The sequence below is a fragment of the Sus scrofa genome, chromosome 3 (genome assembly GCF_000003025.6).
Source record: "Sus scrofa isolate TJ Tabasco breed Duroc chromosome 3, Sscrofa11.1, whole genome shotgun sequence".
Taxonomy (NCBI): domain Eukaryota; kingdom Metazoa; phylum Chordata; class Mammalia; order Artiodactyla; family Suidae; genus Sus; species Sus scrofa.
In genome coordinates, this window is record NC_010445.4 from 49,448,494 (window position 1) to 49,472,786 (window position 24,293).

General features: G+C 48.1%; 2 protein-coding genes and 1 long non-coding RNA gene across 7 annotated transcripts in view; 2 read left to right on the plus strand and 1 right to left on the minus strand.

The window, feature by feature from the left end:
• Positions 6,065-16,949, minus strand: C3H2orf49 (chromosome 3 C2orf49 homolog). 2 transcript variants are annotated; one of them, XM_021087119.1, is made up of 4 exons: positions 16,613-16,949; positions 14,101-14,267; positions 10,747-11,122; positions 6,065-8,860 (listed from the first exon to the last, which is right to left on the minus strand). In XM_021087119.1, the coding sequence occupies exons 1-4, from the start codon at positions 16,709-16,711 to the stop codon at positions 8,804-8,806; spliced, it is 699 nt and encodes a 232-aa protein (XP_020942778.1). In that variant the 5' UTR covers positions 16,712-16,949; the 3' UTR covers positions 6,065-8,803. The 2 variants fall into 2 exon arrangements, with proteins under 2 accessions (XP_020942778.1, XP_020942777.1); XM_021087118.1 differs by having other exon boundaries at positions 6,083-8,860; positions 10,693-11,122; positions 16,613-16,912.
• LOC100625214 lies at positions 14,587-20,601 on the plus strand. Of its 3 annotated transcripts, none has more exons than XR_001307571.2 (4): positions 17,026-17,341; positions 17,565-17,624; positions 18,182-18,512; positions 18,689-20,601. It is a non-coding gene; the product is annotated as an uncharacterized LOC100625214 (long non-coding RNA). The 3 variants fall into 3 exon arrangements; XR_130490.4 differs by having other exon boundaries at positions 17,036-17,341; positions 18,182-18,462; XR_130489.4 differs by lacking the exon at positions 18,182-18,512 and having other exon boundaries at positions 14,587-17,341.
• TGFBRAP1 (transforming growth factor beta receptor associated protein 1) overlaps positions 21,405-24,293 on the plus strand; it is a 51,982-nt gene continuing 49,093 nt past the window's right edge. Inside the window, exon 1 of one of the 2 annotated variants that reach the window (XM_003354707.5) lies at positions 21,405-22,017. In XM_003354707.5, coding sequence (XP_003354755.3) covers positions 21,989-22,017 — 29 coding nt within the window. In that variant the 5' untranslated portion in view covers positions 21,405-21,988. Of the gene's footprint in view, positions 22,018-22,363; positions 22,440-24,293 lie in introns of those variants that run through there. The other variant, XM_005662351.3, reaches the window with a different exon arrangement.

The following is a 24,293-nucleotide window of genomic DNA, read 5'->3' on the forward strand; positions in this document are numbered from 1 at the left end:
TGATCTTCATTAAAACCAATGATACACTAGATGGAGCACAATTCCATGTCTAGCGAGTAGCTCTGTTGGAATAACAACCTCCTTCAAGTAACAACCATTCTGGACAAATTATATATATGTGTGTGTTTTGGCTGCTCCTGCATCATGTGTAAGTTCCCAAGCCAGAGATTGGACCTGTGCCACAGCAGCGACAATGCCAGATCCTCAAACTGCTTCACCACAAGAGAACTCCTGGACAAAAATATTTTTAAAAATTTGGAAATCCAGGAGCATGACCCACAGCAGGAAGTCTTTGGAGGGAAGTCTTTGAAGAAGAGGGAGGGTTTCCCACTCTTACGGCTCTGAGCTCAGGGCCAGCTCACTGGCTTGCAGAACCAGAGGGCAGAGCTGGGGACAAACAGATCCTGGGAAGTAAATGGGAAAGTTCTAGAAAAGAGAGCCTCATGGTATGTGCATGAAAGCCCTACAAATCTCTAGCTGAACCACTGGACTCCAAGCAGCCCAGCCAAGGCTCAAACAACTGCCAGGGAGGGACTTCTGGAATGGAAAGGTGCAGAGCTCAGCTGACCCTCTGCCAGTGAAACAGTGCTTTAGCTGGGAACTATTTATACAGACCGAATAACTTAGTCTCTGAAAATATCCCCAGAGGCATACAGCAAATGGAGAGACATTTATTCAGGAAAATCTGCATGTTAATGAGAAGAGTGAGCCCCTGTGGCATCTGAGCCACAGCCGATCCTGTCCTGCCCCCACTCCCCGTGTCACATGACAGAAGCTCTGCTCTGGGCAGTTGCAGCCAGGAGTGGAAGGGCTCCCATGGTCCAGGGCTCTGCCCCAGGGGAAGAGGCTGAAAATCGGGGGGGGGGGGCTCTGATCCCCCCTGCACCAGCCTGCTCACAGGGTGGAGTTTTCACATTGGAAGGTGTGCTCTGAGAAGACTGGGGGCTACCAGCCCCCCTACTTCCCAGCACCTACTTATGGAGGAGTCCTGCCCCAGGCTCTGCGAATGGCAACTCAGCAGCTCTGCACCGAGAGCACTGACTTTTTATCTGGTACCAAGAATAGAGAAATCTGTGCCTGAGGGGACTGTCAAAATCAAGAGCGATCTTGGTGGCAGACAGTTAAGAGGGGGCTGGGGGCTCCAGGATACCAATAGCAAAAAGCAAAATGGCAGCCCAGTTTGAAGTTTAACAAGGGAAAGAGCTAAGAAGAGCCATCCCAGAATCCCACTCAGCCCTGGGGGCCAGGAGCGTGCAGGCTGTACCCACTCAGGGACAGTCAGAGTGGGACTGGACAGGCCTGAACACATTCCCAAGCCACACCAGATTCTCAGAGCAAACACTGCTGAGCGTTTAAAGAATTGAAGGGATGGTCATGAGAACAGTCACTCCTCAGAGAACTGAGGTATTGGTTAATAAGGAGGTAAACAGGGTAAGAAAAGAATCAAATAGAAATTCTGGAGTTGAAAAGTGCATGACAAAATTCACTAGAAGGGTCAATAGTAGATTTCAGTTGGGAGAAGAAAAACATTAGTGAACTTGAAGATAGATCAACAAAGATTATGAACTTGAAAAACAGGAGCTCCCATTGTGCCTCAGAGAATTAAGAACACAGCATAGTCTCCACAAGGATGCAAATTTGCTCCCTGGCCTTGCTCAGTGGGTTAAGGATCTGGTATGGCCACAAGGGGCAGCGTAGGTCGCAGATGCAGCTTGGACCTGGTGCTGTGGCTGTGGTGTAGGCCAGCAGCTGCAGCTCCCCATTCGACCCCTAGCCTGGGAACCTCCATATGCTGAGGGTGAGGGCCTAAAAAGAAAAAAAAAAAGAAAAGAAATTGAAAAACAGAGAATGAAGGGAAATAGAGACACTGTGGAATATCGCTAAACATACCAACATATGCATGATGGAGTACCAGGGGAGGAGACAGAAAAGGGACAGAAAAATATTTTAAGGATTAATGGCTGGAAACTTCCCCCAATTCAACAAAAAACATTTGTCTAAAAATGCACAGCCAAGAAGCATGATAAACTCAAAGAAAGAAAAATGCGAAGAGACCCACATCCAGACACATCACATTCAAAATGTTGAAAGGCAAAGATAAAAGGAAAAATTCTGAAAGAGGTGAGCTGAGGTCTGAGCTGTCACGCCCACCTCAAGTCTGACCACACACAAAAGACCTCTACCTCTACCCCTAACTACACAGCCCTGTCGCTGGAATCAATGCACTACACTGTGTTCCTGACAGGCTCAAAAATAAAATCATTCTATAATAAATCCTTTTCATTAAGCCAGACTTTTTACCTTAAATTCTTTTTTTTTTTTTTTTGGTTTTTTGGTTTTTAGGGCCCCAAAATATATGGAAGTTCCCAGGCTAGGGGTTGAGTTGGAGCTGCAGCTGCCAGCCTACACCACAGTCATGCAGGATCCAAACCACGTCTGCAGCCTACACCACAGCTCACAGCAACGCCAGATCCTTAACCGAGTGAGGACAGGGATCGAACCTGTGTCCTCTTGGATCCTAGTCAGGTTCATTACTGCTGAGCCATTATGGGAAATCCCAAGACCTCTTATTAAATTCTTGAAATAAAACACATACATAAAAGGGTGTAAGGCAGATGTTAGCAGGTGAAACTAAACTATAGAGATAGAAACCAGACTTGTGGTTACCCTCTGAATGGGAAGGGCATGAGGGAACTTTCTGGGTGCTGGAAACACTATGTTGTTGGCAAACTATGGCTCATGTGCTAAATCCTTCCCTCTGCCTGTTTTCCTAAAAAGAGTTACACTGGAACACAGTGATGTCCATTCATTTACACACTGCATGGCCCACAAAACCTAAAATTTTTACTATCTGGCCCTTTACCGAAAGTGTCAGCCTTGTTCCATATCTTGATCTGGGTAGTGGTTTTATATATATAAACACACACACACATACATATATGTATGTAGATTCACTGAACTGAAATGGACTGAACTGAAATGGGTAGTGGTTTTATATATATAAACACATATATGTATATATATATATATATACACATACATATATGTATGTAGATTCACTGAACTGAAATGGACTTTTTATGATATATCAATAAAAATTAAAAAACTTAAAATATGTTGTGTTATCACCTTTTAGTTTCCTGTACGGAATGGTCCTTTTTTTTTTTTGCTTTTTAGGGCCACACTCACGGCATATGTAGGTTACAAGGCTAGTGACTGAATTGGAGCTACAGCCCAGATCTGAGCCACATCTGTGGCCTATACCACAGCCCACAGCAACACTGGATCCTTAACCCACTGAGTGAGGCCAGGGATCGAACCTGAAACCTCATGGTTCCTAGTCGGGGTTGTTTCCACTGCACCATAACAGGAACTCCCTGAATGGTCCTTTTACAGCATCTTTTCTGTCAACACAGCCAGCCAGCGATATTCCACCTGGTTATTCTAACACATGAACACTGGGGGGCAGTCTCTCTCCCCATCCTAGTGACGGGGTTTTGGCTGTGGCGCTGTGTGTGAGCCAGCATGCTGTGCTTCAGTTCTCCCACCTCATCCCTTCTTCCTCTGCCTTTCCCGTTCTTTCCTCTGACCTATCTCTTCTTTACTCTCCTCCCCACCTCAGCAGAGCAGGCTTACTCCTTTTTAAATTTTTTTTTTAAATTATGGTTGATTTGCAATGTTGTGCCAATTTCCCCTCTACAGCAAAGTGACACGGTCATACATACAGATACCATCTTTTTTCTCATATTATGTTCCATCATGTTCTATCACAAGTGATTGGATATAGTTCCCTGAGCTAAGAGCAGGCTTACTTCTAATTGGTTTACCCAGTCAGGTTACCCCCTGAGGTCATAGCTATTAGGGTTCCTATCTTGAGAGTGTGGGGCCTTGGAAAGCATGGCTCAGTTTCCACAGCATCAAGCCACAGGGCCTCCTTTTCTAGGTTCCTAGGTTCTCAGGTTTTTGCCTGCCAGCTTCCCAAGTGCTTCTAAGATTTTTTTTTTTCTTTTTTTGGTAAATATTTTATCCAGCAGAACTGTTCCTTACATTTCAGAAGTCAGAACAAACTTTCTTCTCTAATGTTTAGCAAAAGAAAACCTGTCAACATTGCATTAGTTAATCCCTATCTTTGTGACACATTCTACACTGGAAACTTGAACGGATTTTATCTATTTCAGTACCTTCAACTTTGATTTTAACGCATAACTACCTAATATAGTAAATTATGTATTAGAATTATGTAAGTTTTATTATTTAGGATGTTGGAAATTTTAAATAAACTCATCTACATTCAACCCAAACTATGAAAATCCAGTGAAGTAACTGAAAGCAACATCCTGCACAGACCTGGGACAGCCCTCACTCTGGTCCCTCGTGGTTCTGAGCCAGCTGCCTGGGCTGGTCTTACCTGGCAGCAAGTGGCAGTGGGCAACCAGCAGTCGCAGGTCTGGGGGTCAGTGCTGGCTGTTGCTGCAGTTTCTCCAGCAGGCTTTTCCCATGGTTGCAGCAGGGGCCATGAGCAAGCTTATTAGAAGCACTTTTTTTTTTTTTTTTTTTCCTAAGGGCTGAACCCATGGCATATCAAAGTTCCCTGGCTAGGGGTCAAATCAGAGCTACACCCACAATGCAGGATCCAAGCTGCATATGCCACCTACACCACAGCTCACAGCAATGCCAGCTCCTTAACCCACTGAGCGAGGCCAGGGATTGAACCCTAATCCTCATGGATACTAATCGGTTTTTTTTCCACTGCACAACAGGAACTCCCAGAAGCACTCCCTTTGATCAAAGCAAATTACCAGACCAGCCCACATCCAGCAGTGGGATCCAGACTCCACCTTTGATGGGAGGGGCAAAGAAGACCATGCAGGCCTTTAAAACCATGACACACAGGATGCTCATCCTGAAAGCTTTCTAGAACCTGATCCCCTTGAAGAGACATCTCTTCCAAGAGGCCCCTCCTAACCACTGCCCTGCCCCCTTCCAGTCCCTCCCTATTTCACGACTTAGTCTGATTTCCTTCCTGAGTGGGGGCTTAGTGACTCCCAACTCTCATTATCTTTTCTGCCACAATAAGGGAGACAAGCAAGTTCAGCTCAGAGCACCACTTCAGTCAGCAAAAAGCACTTTAGTAATAATGTCTAAAGGGAAATACAATTGTTTTTACTCTTCAATCCAGATAGAAAAGGGAAAGACTTTTTTTTTTTTTTGTCTTTTTAGGGCTGCACCCAAGGCATATGGAGGTTCCCAGGCTAGGGCTTGAATCAGAGCTACAGCTGCCGGCTTACACCACAGCCACAGCAATGCAGGATCCAAGCCACATCTTTGACCTACACCACAGCTCAGGGTAACGCTGGATCCTTAACCCACTGAGTGAGGCCAGGGATCAAACTGGCAACCTCTTGGTTCCTCATCAGATTTGTTTCCACTGAGCCACAACGGGAAAGTTTGAGGTAAAGACACTTGAGGCTTTCCCAAGTTAATCTGGAGCTTCAGTCACTAATAGTAAGATTCTAGTACAAATTAACATTTTCAAGATCACTCCAATCTGCAACAATTCCACAGCCACACCTTTGGTCAGCTGCCTTACACAGGGTAATAAGGGTCAGGGGACAGGATCCCTCAAAGCACAGTGGCAGCTGGTGAGCCAGCCTGCAGAGTTGGGGCTGCCCACAGGGGCCTGAGACCTGGCTGGTGTTGCCACCAGGCCAGATCCCAGGGACAGAAAATTGTACCATAGGAGTTCCCCTTGTGGCGCAGCAGAAACAAGTCTGACTAGTATCCATGAGGACGCAGGTTCGATCCGGCCCCGCTCAGTGGGTTAAGGATCCAGTGTTGCCGTGAGCTGTGGTGTAGGTCACAGACTTGGCTCAGATCCCACATTGCTGTAGCTGTGGTACAGGCTGGCAGCTGTAGTTCTGATTGGACCCCTAACCTGGGAACCTCCATACGCTGCAGGTGCAGCCCTGAAAAGAAAAAAAAAAAGAAAAAAAAGAATACTATAAAGAATAAATGACACTTTTCAATATAGTTTCATCAAATAAAAATAGATCAAATCACTACAGAGTGTTTTTCCATTTTATTTTTTTATGAATGACAGACCTAGTCAATAATTTTATTTGTTTTATTTAAATAAGCATAAGGCTACTTAAAAGACTTACATACAAAAATGTACCTTACAAGGTTAAACTTTCTGTGCTGAATTACAAAACCTGCACAAGCATTTAATAAAAGCACACACTTACAACATCTTGACCATTTTGGAGCCTCTCAAGATTACTGAGGTTCCACAGTAGTAAACAGAGGAAGCTCTTACATACATATGATTTAATCTACTGGCAGTTTTACTTAATGTAAGTTTTTAACAGGTCGTTGCTACTGAATGAGTCTCTAGAGGCATCTCTCAAAACTTAAGTCAACCAAAACACTATTTCAAATAATAATTACAATTCTGAAGAATTTTAATACTCGCAGAAATATTACAGCCTCACAGCAGTCATTGAACCAACCTTGCCACATGCCTGGTCGCTGCCCAGGTGAGTAAAGCTACTCAGTGAACCCCACGGCCCGGTGCTGCAGGGGCCCAAGGCATGTGTGGTCCTCACGTGGGGAACGGCCTGCCTACCTGCAGCCCCGGTGTCTGCAGAGGCCTGGAGCTGGGGACCTACAGAGCCGATGAGGGAGAAGGGGAGCAGACAAAGTCAAACAACAGAAAGGAGAGCAAGAAAAAGGAAGGCAGGGACCAGAGTGAGAGGGAGAGGATATTGAGGCCACCGGCCAGGGGCAGGAGGTCAACAGGCGCCTGCACCCAGGAGCCACCTGACTCGCAGGCCCTTCACTCGTTGACCCAGGAAGGCATCCACGCGACCAGCTCAGCCGGCGTCAGTGAGCGAGGAGCAGGCCGGGTGTGCCATTTGGGTTATGGCCTTGGATGCTCTGAAGCCCACACACGGAACAGACCCCCTGTCCCTATTGTCCTGCAGCCTCTTGTGCGGGGCTGGAGCCATGCCAAGAAGGCATCGTGCTCCGGTGTTGGGGTACGTGACACACAGCACGAGGTTTAGGCTTCTCTACTGTTCCAACTCAAAATAGCTCCATAATATGCTGCTATATGAGCACTGGTTCTGAATGTTCATAATAGAAACTTCAATTTGAAGCAACAATGTTACACAGTTCAGCTGTTATTACCAACCTACTCTGTAAGTTAAATATACAAATTAAAAATTAATTTTATTGAGTAACTAAAAATAAGTTTCCACTGACTTAAAACCGTCAAATGGCTCTCTCTTAGCTAAGAGAGAAATGCAGATGGAAGCAGAAGAGACAACTGAATATAAAATATAATTTGTCATTCTACCCTAGAATCTCTACTTGTAAAATCTCCCTTAACACAGTTATGTAGAAGATTATGGTTGTCTTTCAACAATATGCAGACATCAGCCCTGCAGATAACCATATAGTTAACAATTTAACATTCACAACACACACAACACTTAGTGTCTCTCAATTTCATCTTATGTGTGTGGGCTTATAGTCTGGATAAAGGCAAAGGCTAAAAGCTGCAGGGTTAAAGTTTTAGTCCAGTATTTACCTGCAAGGCTGAGTTAGTTTTCTGTAAGGCTATTCAATAGCTGAACTCAAATGCTTGTTTTAACAAATAAAAAAAGGAATAAACTGCTCTGAAAGGTGAACCCCAACTGAAGATCAACCACACACAAGGCAGGAGTATACAGCACCCTGGGCCTTGGCTAGAAAGATAGCAGGGAGCGGGTACCAGAGCCCATGACATGAGGGCCACACGCCTCCCCACCGACTTCTCTGACAAGAGGGAAAAGACGTCAGCTAATACCACGGGAACCATGGTGGTGCCCGAAGTGGGCCAGGGACCTGACTTGGGACCCCTCTTCTGCCAACCACACGTCAGGCTGAGTCGCCATCCAGCCAGGCTTCCTGGATTCCGGTTCTGGAATTCCAGCCCTCTCCTGAAAACCTTCCACCCGTGGGAACCCCTTCCGCCCATGGGAACCCCTCCAACATGATTATTCACCTGAAGATTTTAAAGGTTAAGACTCAGACCCCAGGAGCTGGGAGTGAGGAGGAGCATGGTTGCCTCGAGACGGGGCCTCCCAGGGGGTCAGGGGGAAGGGGGGCCTCCTCTCCATGAGTCAGTTCCCAGCACAGGGGAAGGAGCCCCAGCAAGCACTGACTGCCCTGCTGATATCATGGAAAGAAGCAGCGTGAGCACTGAAACGGCAGCAAGTTTATCTGGAATTTCTGGTTGGTTTACTGGCAGCACTACCAACATGCTTCCCACGGAGAACCTTGGGGATGAGCTTGGCAGGATTGACTAAAATACTGTGATGAACAGCTATATTCTTTTGCAACTCCAGAAAAGAAAAAATTGCGAACTTCTAAAATAAATATTTTAGAGCTTTAAAAAACCTCCAATCTCCCCAAAAACCAACACAGACTAATGAGAATAATTCCTAAAATTCACCGACTGCGTTATATCAGACTTGCGGCTAACTGACTAGGATCAGTATAAATGATATATATGAAACCATTCGTTTAAAAAGAAATTCTTTCCTAATCAGGGCATGAAAGGTAAGGTTTTTGCTTGTTCGATTTTTAAAGGAAGGAGAAGGGGGGGAGGGAAAGGAAAGGACTTTATTTTTTGGAACCTAATTTAAACCTCTTAAGAAAATTCCACAATAATCAGGATCTCTGTAAATACTCTCAATACATGTGAATTTCTTTGAAAAACTACCATTACAGTAATATTTACATTTCTGGAAACCTTCCTTCATGGCCATGTAACATGCTGTATCTTCCTCTTCGCTTCTGGGGGCTTCAGGTTATTCTGAAAAGACATGAGCAGAAACCAGCTTACACTTGCAGAAACAGCAAATACCAGAACTACCAGGGTGACGCCAAAGCCTGCGAGGAGAGCGCTGCTGCCACCTGGTGGGGACACACGCAGGCCCTGAGGGAGAAGGCCAGCTGGGCGCCCCCTTTACCAGCTATGGTTCTCAGGGTCGTCCAGTAGACCCCGCATGCTTACAAACATGGCTAAGCCTGGGCTTCATCCCAGAACCACCGAAGCAGCATCCACGGGAGGTGGCTGGGATGAGCTCTGACCTCTGTCTGGGCTTTTTGGAAGGCCTCCAGGTGAACTAAGGTACATTTGGAGTACAGAACTACAGATCACTCCAGACCCACTTTTTTTCTGCCAAGCCCATCTCCCACCAACCTCACCACCTAATATCTTAACACAGATTTAAAAGGGAAAAGCACACCTCTGAAGGCGGGTATTTTACTATATCCCTCTCACCTGCCACCCTCCTCTTTCCCACAGCAGTGACGGAAATAAGGATGGAGGCAGTGCGCTGCCATAGGCAGTGTGCATGCTGGGGTCAAATAGACCTGAATTCAAACTGCAGACTGGCCACGTACTAACTCTGGAACCCTGGGCAGTTTATTTAAATTATCTATGCTTGGAGAGTTCCCTTGTGGTGCAGTGGTTTAAAGATCCAGCATTGTCACTGCTGTGGCGCAGGTTCGATCCCTGGCCTGGAAACTTTCACATGTTGCAGGTGTGGCCCAAAGAAACAAAAAACCAAAAACCAAGCCTCTTCTTCCTCATCTGTGAAATGGGAAGAACTACTGCACCTACTTCACGGGGTTGCTGGAAGGAGTTAACAAACAAATGAACTAATATAGGAACTTTTGGGCTGGTCAATACGCAGCAGCTTTCTCTTTCCAGGGTCTGCTATTTCAGAGGCTTAATCCCTCTGACACACAACATGAAGACAACAAAGACAAAGTATCCTACAGGAATGCCTCAGACTGAATGTGCGTCCCCTCCGAATCCCCCATGTGACAGTATCTGGAGGCGGGGCCTTGGGGGGCCATTAGGTCCTGAGGGTGGGGCCCTCACCAAGGGGGTCAGGGAACACCTGCCCCTCCCTCGCTATGAGGACACAGTGAAATGCAGCTGAGCTGGACACAGGAAGGGGGCCCTCACCAGATACTGAATTTGCCATCCTGACTTTGGACTTGTAGTCTCCAGAACTACAGGAAATAAATATTTACTGTTTGAGCCATCCAGTCAGTGGCATTTTGTGGTTGCATCAGCCTGAATGAACTAAGACAATAAATAAAAACATATGAACTGCTGGATGTTTAAAAGTGGAGTCACTTTTCTGAGAAGCCTAGGCCAAGGTCAGCATGCAGACGGGTAGGTACAGCACAGCACAGGGGGGCAGAGCTCCCGACCTCCTCCATCCTTCTAAAGATGGAAACACGAGAGGAGCAGGGGAGGCAGGTGGCAAATCCCAAGATTCTGGTGTGATTCTAAGGTCAGTGCAAACAGACTGACTTAGGATCAGGCTCTAAAACGCTCCTTAAGGAATGTGTGACCCTGGACGACTTGGTTAACATCCGAGCCCTGCCAACAAAGGAGTTATTTCCCCCTTTCAGCTCCAAGATGGCAAAAGAATCTAAATGAGGAACAGCTAGGAAAAGTCCTCAGGAACGCTCTCTTTACACACTTTAAACAGAAATAAATGGAGTGCACTTTAAAAAACATTAGCCTATTGTGGATTCCAAGGCTCAAACACATGAGAAATGAGAAGTGCAAACAGGACAGGTCCCTGGAAGCTTCCAGAACAGCAGGTGACACAGCAGACCCACCTCTGCCATAGTTTCCTTCCCATCGCAGGTTGGCCCAGAGACCAGGACACTCACCGCAGCCTCAGCTTCCTCCTTAGGGGCAGCTCGCTTTAACTTCACGGGAGCAGCTGCAACAGGCGACAAAGGTGGCGACTTCACGGGGCCCGGAGGGCTTTTCCTATGCAGTAAGTCATGGTTCTGGTTAGTGTCATTAGTACTGGGTTCCATTTTATTGTTCGTAGGCAAATTGGAAGACAAACTTAGGGGTGAAACACCTGAAGAGGAATTTGATAATTTCCGAAAGGCATTGCTGGTGACGCTCGCCTGAGGCGGGGGCTTGAGTCGGTCGTTATCTCCGTTCTCGGTCTTTTTCACTTTTATGCTTGTACTTGTTGAACTTCCATCAAACACAATGAGGGGTCTTTTCCGTAGCCCGTCTACACTGCTGCTCCTGAAATCGGAGAGATGGCTTCGTGAACGATACCACCTAGATGGCCAACCAGGGCCTGGGAATGAATCCATGTAAGGAGGACAACTGGAAATGAGGTTTTCTATGTGCTCCCTCAACAAAATAACTTTCAGGTGCCTTTTTTTTTTTTTTTTTTTTTTGGCATGGTTCCCAGGCTAGGGGTTGAATCAGAGCTGCAGCTGCCGGCCTACACCACAGCCACAGCAACTCGGGATCCGAGCCACATCTGTGACATACACCACAGCTCACGGCAACACCGGATCCCTAACCCAGTGAACCCTTGTCCTCATGGACACTAGTTGTGTTCACCAACCACTGAGCCACGATGGGAACTCCCAACCTTCAGGTGCTTTTAAGTTGAAAACATTGACTGACAAAAATTTAAAGTTCCCTTTCATGTATATAAGATACTGTTATTTTCAAAGCATCAATCCACAAACTAACCCTAAAACTTCAAACAGGATCTCCTAGTAACTGAAATTTTTTTTTTTTCTTTTGTCTTTTTAGGGCTGCACCCATGTCATATGGAGCTTCCCAAGCTAGAGGTCGAATTGGAGCTGCAGCTGCCGGCCAACACCACAGCCACGGCCATGTGGGATCTGAACTGCGTCTGTGACCTACGTCACAGCTCATGGCAATGCCAGATCCTTAACCCACTGATCGAGGCCAAGGATCAAATCTGAAACCTCATGGTTACTACTCAGGTTCATTAATCACTGAGCCACGACGGGAACTCCAGAAAAAAATTTTTAATTTTTAAAAATCACCATCCTAACAGGGTTACCTTGCCCATGTATCAATAATTACTTAGAAAGGATAAGAGACTATAAAACTATCAGGAGTTCCCGTTGTGACACAGCAGAAACAAATCCGACTAGGAACCATGAGGTTGAGGGTTTGCTCCCTGGCCTCGCTCAGTGAGTTAAGGATCTGGCATTGCTGTGAGCTGTGGTATAGGTCACAAACGTGGCTTGGATCTGATGTGGCTCTGGCTGTGGCATAGGTTGGCAGCTGTAGCTCCGACTGGACCCCTAGTCTGGGAACCTCTGTATGCCATGGGTGTGGCCCTAAAAAAGCAAAAAAAATAAAGAAATAAAAAATAAAACTGTACCAAACTACCATCATGGCAGTCCACAAACAATGATAGGAGGCTCTTTTCCATTCACTGGAGGTCTTTTAAAGCCAAGGCATTTTCTAAACTTTTTCTTATATTTGTATAATTTTGAGTTTTAAACTTAGCAAATCTTCATATTTAGTTTCTGAAAACTTATTTTCCATTCTTAAGCCGCAAGATAAGTAAAAAAAAGCATTCATATATTCATTAATTATACCTCAAGTGAAACAACAGGTTTGTTTATGGGAAAAAAAACCCTTCACCTAAACATGTTGAAAGAATGTGAGAAAAGAAAAAAAAAAACTAAAAAAAAAAAAAAAGAATTTGAGGAGTTCCTGAATTTCAGCTGTAACAAACCAGACTAGGATCCATGAGAACACCGGCTCCATCTCTGGCCTCTCACGGTAGATTAAGGATCTGGCGCTGCCGTGAGCTGTGGTGTAGGTCGCAGACGAGGCTCGGATCCCGCGTTGCTGTGGCTGTGGTGTAGGCCAGCAGCTGTAGCTTTGATTGGACCCCTAGTCTGGGAACCTCCATGTGCTGTGGGTGTGGCTGTAAAAAAAAAACAGCTTGAGCAGCTGGTTATGAGTAGCTTATAAGAAATTGGGAGCTTGTAAGAAATGCAGAATCTGGGGCTTGAGTCTGAACTGATTCAGAATTTGCATTTCAGCCAGAACCTAGGTGACTGGCCAAACTCACCAAATCTTAGGTTGCCAATGAGCATTACTTGGTAGAAGATGAAAAATAAGCCCACTGCACACCCACTGCCACTGCAGCAGGGAGGCAGAGCGGCTGAGGGCAGGACTCAGCAGCTCGGGAGGGCTCAGCCTAAGACTCAGGAGCACAGGAAGGTACGGGAAGCAGAGTTCTAGAGCTGGTCCTGGCACTGTGTGACCTGGGGTACATCACAGCTCCTTCAGATACAGTCATAAGCAAGTCAACAAGGCCTGATGAGCCCTAGATCCCTCCAGCTTGGAGGCTCTGATTCAGGAGTCCAAGTATGATTTTTACAACAGAGTCAGAGATCCTTTCCAAAATGACAAAGAGGGACTCAAAGGGACTGTCATAGGAAGGAAGACGTAACAGCACTGGGTGCTTTGCTTAGGATGATGTGCCTGAACGTACAGATCAAGAAGGGAATACTTTCATTAATTAATAAGAGTCGCCAAAGATAAATTAAAGGTATCTACAGCACAATCCACAGATTCATCAAGGCCAGTGCTAAAACACAGCCTGTAGCAATAGGTAACCAGAGGCTAAAATGATGCTGCATCCAAAGTGAACAGGTACCAGTATGAACCTCTTAAAACATACATCAGACGGTGTCCTTGCTCTGCTCAAAATCCCTAATGGCTTCTCATCTCAGAGCAAGGCCAAGGTTCCTACAGTGACCGACAGTCTCCCACACTCTCCCTCTTCCACATCCTCCCACCTGCCACCCCCCAAAGCCCTGAAAGCCTCTGCGCTGTTCTGGGCACATTATGGGGACACAGCCCTGGCCAGGCTCTCATGTTCTGCCTGGAATGCTAGCTTTCTACAGGTTCCTTTACTGAAATGTCATTTCTCACCTAGGTTTATCCTGGCCACTCTGTTTTATTTTTCTCCTTAGCATTTATCCCAGTGTAGCACACTGTATATTTTACTTTGCTTTTTAATTATGTTTCTCCCACCTAAAATACAAGCAAGGAATTCTGTCAGATTTATTCATGCTACAGCCCAGAGCCTGGTGCTCAATGAACAGTTGTTGAGTAAATACTTTGTACCTAAGTTTACCTGGGGAAAAAAAGAAAAGCAAAACTGTTCAGTCATCTAAGACAAGACGATAACCAGAACAACTGAAAAGTACCTTTTTGTCTCATTTCTTATCTCGTGCTGTTCTCTTTTCTTTTCCATCATTTTCCCCCATCTATTCTTTGGCAAATCTCTCTGAGGCAGTGGTATTGCGTGCTGAACATAAAGATCAGTAAGACTGTCTTTGTTTATTCTCAGGTCATTTTCAACAGCTATGTTCTTCTGTGGAAAAGGAAACAAAAGTAATTTCAAAACAAGGTTCTCCATTTCCATAACTCATCAACTATCTACCTAACAGGGTACAACATGACTGTTTAAATAACAAGTGTAGGAGTTCCCGTCGTGGCTCAGTGGTTAAAGAATCCAACTAGGAACCATGAGGCTGTGGGTTCGATCCCTGGCCTTGCTCAGTGGGTTAAGGATCTGGCATTGCCCTGAGCTGTGGTTGCAGACGCGGCTCAGATCCTGCGTTGCTGTGGCTCTGGTGTAGGCCAGCGGCTACAGCTCCGATTTGACCCCTAGCCTGGGAATCTCCATATGCCGCAGGAGCAGCCCAAGAAATGGCAAAAAGACAAAAAAAATAAAATAACAAGTGTAACACCATCCTCAAGATCAGCCAAGTGCCTGTGATCCCAAAGGAGACTGCAAGAAGCAGTATTACAAAGAGCCTAAGCTCCTCAAATACTCCATTCAGCCTCATCTCTAAGACAATAGTTGTATGTGACAAGGACTGCTGTCCACACTGCACAGCCCACACACCAGGCGTGAAGACCATTCCAACAGCATCATCCTAATCCATGAAGAGAACTGGAAATGAAGGACTTGTGGAGATGAGAGCAAAGAAAGCAAACATGGTAACAGTGACTGCATCCTGTCAAAAAGACATCCAGAGTGTTACCATCATGATCACATCAGCAGGCTGGAGGTCTCACCCTGTATGTTATTCCCCACATTGCCCTGATGGTGCGTCTTAAATGGAAGTTCACTACCCAGACCTCACGTGGCCTTGCAGATGGAATCTGCAGTCTCCTTACTGATGGCAGCCCTGACAACAGTGCATATCAGAGCAAGCAGCTCCTGGTGTTTGCACCGGGCCTTTCAGGTGGCTCCCAGTCACTGCCCCACCACCCATCTCTGCATCAGCTCATTCTCCCCCATTTTCCCATTTGTTCTCACCATGATGGAAAACACGGCACAAGGCACAGGAGCAGTTAGGGATAGGGTCTGGATTTAGGAAGGAAATGAGGGTGGAAAAGAGATCATGGGCTCAAAAGCAGTTCAGAAATGTTTGGAAACATTTCTATTTGGTAGAACTAACAAAATAAATCCAATCTATGTCCTCTAACAAATGCATCCCCAGTCCTTGTTCTTCAAAATTTAAAAGCACAACCTTGGAGTTTTCACTGTGGCACCAACGGTGGTGTCTCTGCAATGCCAGGACCCAGGTTCCAACCCCGGCCAGATACAGTGAGTTAAATGACCCATAACTGTGGCTCAGATCTGATCCCCGGCTAGGGAACTCCATATGCCAAATGACAGCCAAAGAAGAAAAGAAAAAAATAAAAGCACAAACTTTACTTCCTTTGTCCCTTACACTGGACTATTCTTCATCATCAGTTTTCACTCTGGACTCGCTCAGAGGAATGGGACTTGGACAATCCACAGGCACCTTAGTTTGGGAAGCACTGCTCCAGGACAGTACTTCTCAAACTGTGGTCTTTGGACCACCAGCAAGAACTTCTTAAAAATGACAATTTTCAGGCCACAGCCCCAAACTGAATCCCAAACTCTGGGGATGGTGCCCAGCAGTCTGTGTTTTCACAAGACCTGGGGTGATTGTGATTCTACCTAAAAACTTTTGAGAACCACAGGTGGGAAAGGTAACTGACATCCCTAAAATGACCTACTGGGGGACGGTGGTAGGTTGAGGAAATCAGAGAGTACTAAGCCGAGAAACTCAAAGAAAACATGCTACTTAAAACCTCCAAAAGGCTTTCGGTTATTCTCTACCACTTTAAACAAAACTCATCACTTCTTTTGGTCTTATTTTTCAGCTGCTGTCACAGGTCATATCAGCTGAAAAACAGCAAAAGCTGCATGAGAGCCAGGAGCCCCAGATTTTCCTGGCTGCACCATCTACCGAGAGTGTGACCCCCAAAGAAGTGACTTCATCTCTCGAGGACCCAGTTTCTTCATCTCTGAACGTGGGGAAAGTGGACAAAGGGCGATTTCTCCGATGCCTTCCAGCCCTGGCGGCCCGGGACCGCCACCCTTCCTTCCCACTCTTCTAAGACCTTCCCCGGCTCCTCTCTTCGCAGGCCTTGCTTACACCCAGGCCGCGGGGGTTCGCCTGGACCCCTCTTCGGACTCATCAGCGACCAAAAAGGGAATTTTAACTCCCCGGAGTTCCCGACGTTCTGAGGACGCCTCTTCCCCGACAGGGGCGCCGGGCGGAGAGCCACACTACCCAGCAGCGGGTGTGTCCGGCGCCGCCGAGGATGCCTCGGAGCGAGCTCAAGTCCCAGCGCCCTCTCGAGCAGGCCCGCCCTCCCCGGCGCGCGCCGCACCTGCTCCAGGGTGAGGAGAAGGAACTCCTGGGACAGCAGCTCCGGGTGCAGCAGCAGCTCGGAATCCGTGCAGCTGCGGCCGCCCACATCCCCCGCCATCGTCGTCGCCAGGAGACCCCGGCCGGCTACCCACAAGGCCCCCAGCTAGCGTCTCAGAAATGACGCGTAAGGGACGGGGCCTCGCGTATGTCGTCACTAGGGTGCGCCGCGCGGGACGCTCGCCTCTCCGGCTCGGCTGGGATGCTGGGCGGGTTCTCGCCAGGGGATAATCCTAGGGCGAGAGGAGTGAAAGGGCCGTTTGTAGTGGAAACGATTGGCGTTTCAAGTCTGCGCGAAGAGAGAAACAGGCGAAGTTCACAGAGCGGGCCACGATTGGTCGGTCCTGGTCGCGCCTCCTATGACGTCATGGGAAGAGGCCAATGAGAGTCCGAGGGTGGCCTCGCGGGAAAGCGACTAGGGAGGACGATGAGTGTTACAGTCAATTCAGCAGTAGGTACCTCTGGAAGCTCTTTGGTGTTCTTTTTTTTGAGCGTTGTACCTTTTGTTTCCTAGTTCAAAACGCCTCGCATGTAGTAGGCACTCAAATGTTTGTTCCCGAAATAATACTCGGAATGAACCCGCCTCTGAAAATAACGGCCGCCCGAGAAGCGCATCTTTGTTGAGCTCCCACCTCTATGAAATGGAAATGAATACCCCAACTAGGTGTCGTGAGGTTGGAGCCAAAGTAGGGTAAGCCCCTCCCCTGTCGCCTCTGTCTGGACATCTCTTGTAGCTTCTTGACTGTCACCAGGGCAGAGAAGTGGCAGGATGGTGGTGATGGTGGGTGTTTTCCCTCTCAGTTCTCTATCCTTGTCTAATTTCCTCAAGCCCCCACCCCCACCTCAGCTAAGTACATCATTTTAGAGTCTAAAAATGAGGTTTTTGATGTAGTCTTTATTCCTGTCCGTTTCAGGACAATCACCTAACCTGAAGCCCGAAGCTCTTCTTCATCAGCAAAAACGTTTTACAGCAGGTAAGACCTGTGCTTCCCCAACCCCCGCCCCCTCTTCCAGTTTAACAGTACTTCCCTGCTTAAAACGAAATCTATTAAGATAATTAGTGCCTCTGGAGTTCCCTTCATGGCTGGCGGTTAACGAACCTGACTAGGTCGTGGACGAGGCTGGGATCTGGCGTTGCTGTGGCTGTGGTGTAGGCTGGCAGCTGTAGTTCCAATTTGACCCCTAGCCTGGGAACTTCCATATGCCACAGGTGCATCCCTACAAAAACAAAAAACAAAACAAAAACAAAAACAAAACAAAACCCCATGATAATTGGTGCCTCCGAGTGTCCCCTGGGCAGAAGAAAAACATCAAGAGTCAGAGAGGAGGAAGTAGAATAAGGTTTTAATGTGGCTGTGCACCCCAGGGGCAGGAGAGATGGTAACACCTGCTCTCACTACAGAGCCTTGGAGATTGGAGTCTGAGAGTATATGGGGACTGCTGTGTTTCGATCAAAGTTTCTGATGTGGGAAGTAGAGCAGGGGAGAATTTGCCTCTAACAAGTTCTCAGGCAATGTTTCAAATGGTCCAGGCAGAAGGGCCACCTCACAGAGATTCCTGCCACATCCAAGTAAGGAGGCTGTGACATCCGCACCCTCAAGCCAGATAGTCACCCTGACTGGAGGGGCCAGGCCTGTCAGCCCCGAAACCAAGACTGAAAACCAGACACCACGTGGACAAAGAGCATCTCAGAACCCCTGTGGGGACCAGTGATGTGAGGACCTGCCATCTCCCATTTCTCCTTGTCCTGGCACCTCAGAAATCCCCTAACCAGACACAGCCCTGAAGAAGGGGGCCGGCCTCGCTGTCAAGGTCATTGTCACTGCAGCTGAGTGGGGGCTTAAAGTGGAAATAAAGCTCTGGTACAGAGCTTTGTGTTGTTACACATTTGAATTTGTAGACCAAAGATTTATTTCTGGTAAAGTATTATCTGTGAGTATTATGTAGTAACCATACGTGCTTAAGTTTTAGTGTAAGAATTTTCCTTTTATTCAAAGATCATGATATTCTCACTAACATTTTTATTTGGTGCCAATAGTTGCCAAGAACGAAGCTGAGGGAAACCAACAAGCACTGTCCTGCCTGGCTGGCATCATCACCTCACTGGGTTAGAAGTTCCTCCAGGACAGATCTGTATGTTTCTTTTGACTCTCCCACCTCATCCTGAGCACGCACCGTGTCTGCACTTGAAGGTCTCGATAAATGTGTTGAATGAATGAATCATGAAAAGAATGTATACTGAGAACTTGGGGTATTGATTCTTCTTGTTGGCTATATAATGTTTAAGATATTTATGTTTCAGATATTTTATCAGATGTGCCAACTGTATGTCTGAGCACAAATAAAATTAAAATGCTTCATAGTGCATATAGCAACTGAAAAAATAGGTCACATTTTGCACTTATGTTTCTAGCTACTTAGAACCACAGTTCTGAGTTTCGGATAATTACCTTCAGTATCATAATTGATGATTATGTTATTTTATTATTGTCATTTCTCATTCCTTTTACAACCAGATCATATTGAAGCTGTGCTTATGTGCTTAGAACACTGACTTTCTTGTAAAACCCATCTCCTCGGTCACCTCTTTGATAAGGTCCCTGAAACCGTGTCTCTCATCTTTGGGTTCTCAGCAGCCAGCACAGTACCTGGCACACAGGATGAGACCAGGAAGTGTGTCCCAAGTGAGTGTGCATAAACCTTTCCTGATCCTCAGATGTTATTTTTTTGCCTTGGGATCGTATCCCATTCCATCACAGCTTCTCAAACTTGAATGAGCATTAGAGTCACCGGGAGAGCCTGACAATGCTTAGCTGGGCCCTACACCCAAAGTTTCTGATTTAAGAGGTGTGGCGTGTGGACACAAGAATCCACATTACTAACAAGTTCTGAAGTACTGCTGATACTGTTGACTATTGGCCTGTACTTTCTAAACCACTGCATTGAATTAAGCTTCTGGAAGACAGGGCCGGTCTTCCTCCTTTCAGGATGGTCTGCAGCCTCTGCTATGGTACTGAGCACACAGGAGCTGCTAAAAAATAGGAATAATTATTTGAATAACAGTTCAACAAGTTTCTTGGCATTCCCATTGTGGCTCAGCGGAAATGAATCTGACTAGGATCCATGAGGGCACAGGTTTGATCCCTGGCCTCGCTCAGTGGGTTAAGGATCCAGCGTTGCCATGAGCTATGGTGTAGGTCACAGACACAGCTAGGATCTGGCATTGCTGTGGCTGTGGTTTAGGCCAGCAGCTACAGCTCCTATTTGACCCCTAACCTGGGAACCTCCATATGCCATGGGTGAGGCCCCAAAAAGATTTTTAAAAAAAATCTTTCTTTGCTTAACATCATTTTCTAAAATGATACCCAAATGTGTAGATGTATACTCTTAATAAGAGAGATTATAAATTAGAGTAACAGTCTTTGCATGAAAAGCTTCTTTTAAAGATGACCTAGTTTATTAATATTGAGCAGCAGGAAGTGTAAAAAGTGGTTAAGTGCTTCCTCTAAGCAGACAGACAGCAAGCTCATGATGGACACACTCAGGAGCTTAGAGCCAGCGTGGAAGTGAGGAACTTGGCGTAAGTGTGAGTATGTGTAAGTGCAAGGATGCTGAGTTTGGGGAGTAGACTATAACTATGGAAGTATTTACTTGTATCTGATCAGCAGCTCTTAACCTTCATTAGTTTATTAGAACACATCTTTTCCACCTTCCAACATGTTTAGTATGAGCCCAAGGGATATTTAATAAATGTCAATGATTGAAGTTAATATTTTTATGAAAAAATATGACTTTGATCATTCTTAAATGTAACCAGTCAAAACATGAGGAATTTAGAATTAGCCTGATGTCAATCTTTGCACATTTCTAGTTATGTACATACAGCGATCAGTCATGTGAAACAGACTTCTCAGAAAGTTCAGGAAGAATAAATGTTTCTACATGGCATAATGTGCACCGTGAAGTTTGCCGTTTTTTAAAATCTCATAGCAAATCCTTTTCAGAAGGAAATAGTTATTTCTGAATTATCTCCTTTTACTCCTCTTGTTCGTTAACACATTTTCACTCTTACATTGTTTAAAGGAGAACACAAATGTTATTCTATATACTATTCCACCGACAGCTGAATTTCATATAGAAAAAGTTTCCAGTGGTGTTGAGTTCTGGGTTCTGACCCTTGCGCTCTTCTTACCACCGTGGACTGTGGGAGAAGTCTTTCACTTCTCTCTGCCTCTGTCCGCTTGCCTGCACAGTGCGGGAATCAGCAGTGCCTACCTGGTAAGGCGAAGTTTAAATGCCAGCACAGGGCTGAGGCCCTAACCTGGTAAGGCGAGGTTTAAATGCCAGCACAGGGCTGAGGCCCTAGCCCTGTGTCTGGCGGTTCTTCAACTAACCTTCCCCCGGGGCATGGTAGAGCAGTAAGAAGCAGAAGCACAGATGGGATTCTAGGCCCCACTGGGCCAGTGACAAGTGATGACAGTCACATATTCTCCGTGGGCCTGGGCAAAATGAGTTTACTCTTCTGTCCTCCAGCTCCCTGGCTCCACTGGCTGCCAGCCTCCTTAGACCTGAGAGGCCATTCACTGCCACTTGCCCTCGAAACACACATAGCCCTACAGTCTGGAAAACCACTGCCCCACCTGGGGGACCGGGCCAGTGACATGGGATCCACCCGCCAGAGCTGAAGCAGGGCCAGGGCTGGGGCACCTGTGAGACCATGAACTAAGAAGGGAAGGGGCTAAAAAATAGGCCACAGAAGATTAATTCCTGATGGTTCTTTATTTCCTTTCACTTTGGGGGGGTGTGTATCATTTGGTTTTCTCTCTCTGAATCAGAAGACCACAGAGTAGAATCTGGTATCTGCCTCCCAGTTGGGGATGACAGCTTTGTTCTATAATCCCCAGGGGCTGGAGGAAGGCTGTGGCCTCTGAAATTAGGGGAAATCACTGAGAAAACTGAGCTTTTTATATGCTAATAATCAACCACTGACGGTTCTGGTGGGAGCCTTCTCATGGTTTCATCATGCAACCGGATTTTGACTATGTTGAAAAGAGGCTGGTGATTCATCCGAACCTAGGGTTCCTCTCTGGCTTGATCCAAAAGAATAGCTATTGATGGGGTTTCCTAACAAAACGGGTGCCAGGACTCGCTGCTTCAGTAAGGACACCATGCGACCCTACTGCCCGAGGCTCTGGGCTAACTGTGGGCCTGGGCCGAGGGGTGGGCGGCTCGTGCCTAGCAATACGTTTCAGCTCGCGGGGGCCACCAGCAGCGGTCAGCCCCTCCAGCCCGACTTCGTCAGGTGGCAGAGTGGTCCAGCCTTTCCCAGGATTGACGGATGGATGGATTCATTCGTTCACGCAGCAGGTACACTGCTGGCGCCGTCGCGGCGCTGGAAATAGGGTGGTGAGCGAGTCCGGCAGGCCGGTTGTGGGAGGAGAAAGCTCGGCCCGGCGGCGGCAGCCTCACCGCGGTACCGACACCACCCTGCGCCGGGCGGGCTTTGCTCCGAGCGCTCGGTGGCGGTCGGCGCCTTTCCCTCCGGGCCCCTCCTCCCCCAGGCCGGCGCCGTAAGCCCTGCAGATCCTGAGCGCTGGGGCCGCAGGGGAGCCCCCCGGACCTCCAGGCCCGGCCCAGGGCGGGGTCTGCAGCCAACGCGGGGCCGCGGGCCGGACGGAGACCGGCGCTCCCGCCCTCGGCCGCCCACGTGACGGGAAGCGGCGGGGCTGGGCCGGAGCCGGGGCCGGGGCCCAGGAGCGCGGGGCCCGGAGCGGCCGGAGCGCGGGCCGGTGAGCGCGGGTGGGGAGCGCGGGGCGGCCGGGGGCACCGGACGGGGTTGGAGGGCGGCGGCCTGCGGGCAGGTGCGCGGCAGGTGCCCGGGCCGGAGCCAGGGGCCGGCGCGTGGAGGGGGCGGGTGCGCCGCGCGCCTGAGTTCCGGGCCGGGACCGTCCGCTACCCTGTCCTGGTCTGAGTCGGGGGCGGTCTTCTGGGGGTAGGTCCGCACCCCTGCGCCCCTCGCTCCACCACCGTCGTCTGTAGTGCTTCTGTCGACGTGATGAGCGCTTCCCAGAGCTCCTGGGATTCGAGAGCGCAAATTCCGGGTCACATTCGGGCCTGAAAATTTGGCCTCAACTGGAGAGCCGGCAGGAGTGTGCTGGGAGGCGGGGACACCATGCCCCTTTCTCAATCCAGGGTTGGCGGCCCGCTGTCACCCCTCGTTCGGAGGGGCAGGTGGAAGTTGGGTTCTCCATTGGCCTCATGGGTTTAAGGGGATGGCTTTCAGGACAGAAGCTGTGGTCTGCAGTTGCCGCAACTGCCATGGCTTCTACTGAGGGCTGTTGGGTGACCATTACATAGCTCCCTAGCCCCACTGGCTGCTGGAAATAGGGGGTCATGCAGTGCATCTTATTGCAGACCGACTGTATTGAGCGCTGGGGTCCCAACCTGTTGGATCAGGATTTGATCCTTGGGGAAGTGCTTGCCGAGGCCAGGAAGCTGAGGAACTGGTGGCAAGTGAAGGCACTGAGGGCCTTTGGCAAGGAGGGACTTTTGCATGTGTGCGCTGGTGAACCTGGACTCAGAACATACCATGGGAGGGGCTGCCAAGCCCATCAACTCCTGCCCTGGCGGCCCCTCACTCTGTTGGTTAGCGGGAAGCTCCATCCCTGTGGTCAGATAGGAAGGAACATCTGGCCAGCTGCTTCCTTTTCTTTTTCCTTCCATTTGTGCCAGCCATGCAGTGACAGCAGTCACTGAAGTGGCCTCTTTGGTGTGTGGCCCTAGGAAGAGCCGCCCTGAATCCCTCAGAAGCTGTCTACACCAGCCTTCCCTGGCCTGGCTCCTCGGTGAAACCAGGCAATGCTGCTCCGTGCTGTGGGTGGTGGTGGCCATGGAGCCATGGGTTCAAAACCTGACCCCACCTCTTCCTAACTGGGGGCTTTGGGTTTTCACTGGAACCTCTGAGTCTCAAGTTCCTCAATCAAAATTGGGGAAATACGAGAAAAAAGACACACATCCCAGTATGAAATGTGCCTTTGGCACAGAGCCTGGCACTGTTAGACGCTCGATAGACGGTTGTTAAACAAGGATTCAGGGCCCCAGCTCTGAGTACCTGCTAACCCAGGGAGGCTTTTCACCAGGCTGGACTCCTGGTGGGTCCCACACTCCATCAGGTTGCTGTGCACATTTTCCAGAGACATAGGGGAGAGGTGTGAGGGTTGACCTCGCCCGCAGGTAGGTGCTCTGCCTTTTCTCTTTCACTCAGCCCTCTGGTCCTGGAGTCGGGGACAGCTTGCCTTCCACATGGGCTCCCAGGACACTTCAGCCTCTGCCTAACCATCCAGCGAAGGGATTGTGAGGGGACCCACTCTTCCCTCAGGCAGCTCCTGTGGACAAGTTTTAAGAACACAGAGCTTACTCTTCAAGAAACACTTCATTTTCCAGGCCTGATTTGCAGCTGTCATCTCTGTTCATTAAAAAAAAAAAGGGGGGGGGGAGTTCCCATCATGGCTCAATGGAAACGAATCTGACTAGTATCCATGAGGAAGCAGGTTTGATCCCTGGCCTCACTCAGTGGGTTGAGGATCTGGCGTCACCATGAGCTGTGGTGTAGGTCGCAGATGTGGCTCGGATCTGGCGTTGCT

Coding starts and splice junctions, on each gene's coding strand:
- C3H2orf49 (XM_021087118.1), bottom strand. CDS start 16,711: ATGGCGGGGGATGTGGGCGGCCGCAGCTGCACGGATTCCGAGCTGCTG. Junction 11,123..14,100: donor ATAAGAAATGAGACAAAAAG/GTACTTTTCAGT, acceptor CTCCGATTTCAG/GAGCAGCAGTGTAGACGGGC. Junction 8,861..10,692: donor GGAAGGAAACTATGGCAGAG/GTGGGTCTGCTG, acceptor ATGTCTTTTCAG/AATAACCTGAAGCCCCCAGA.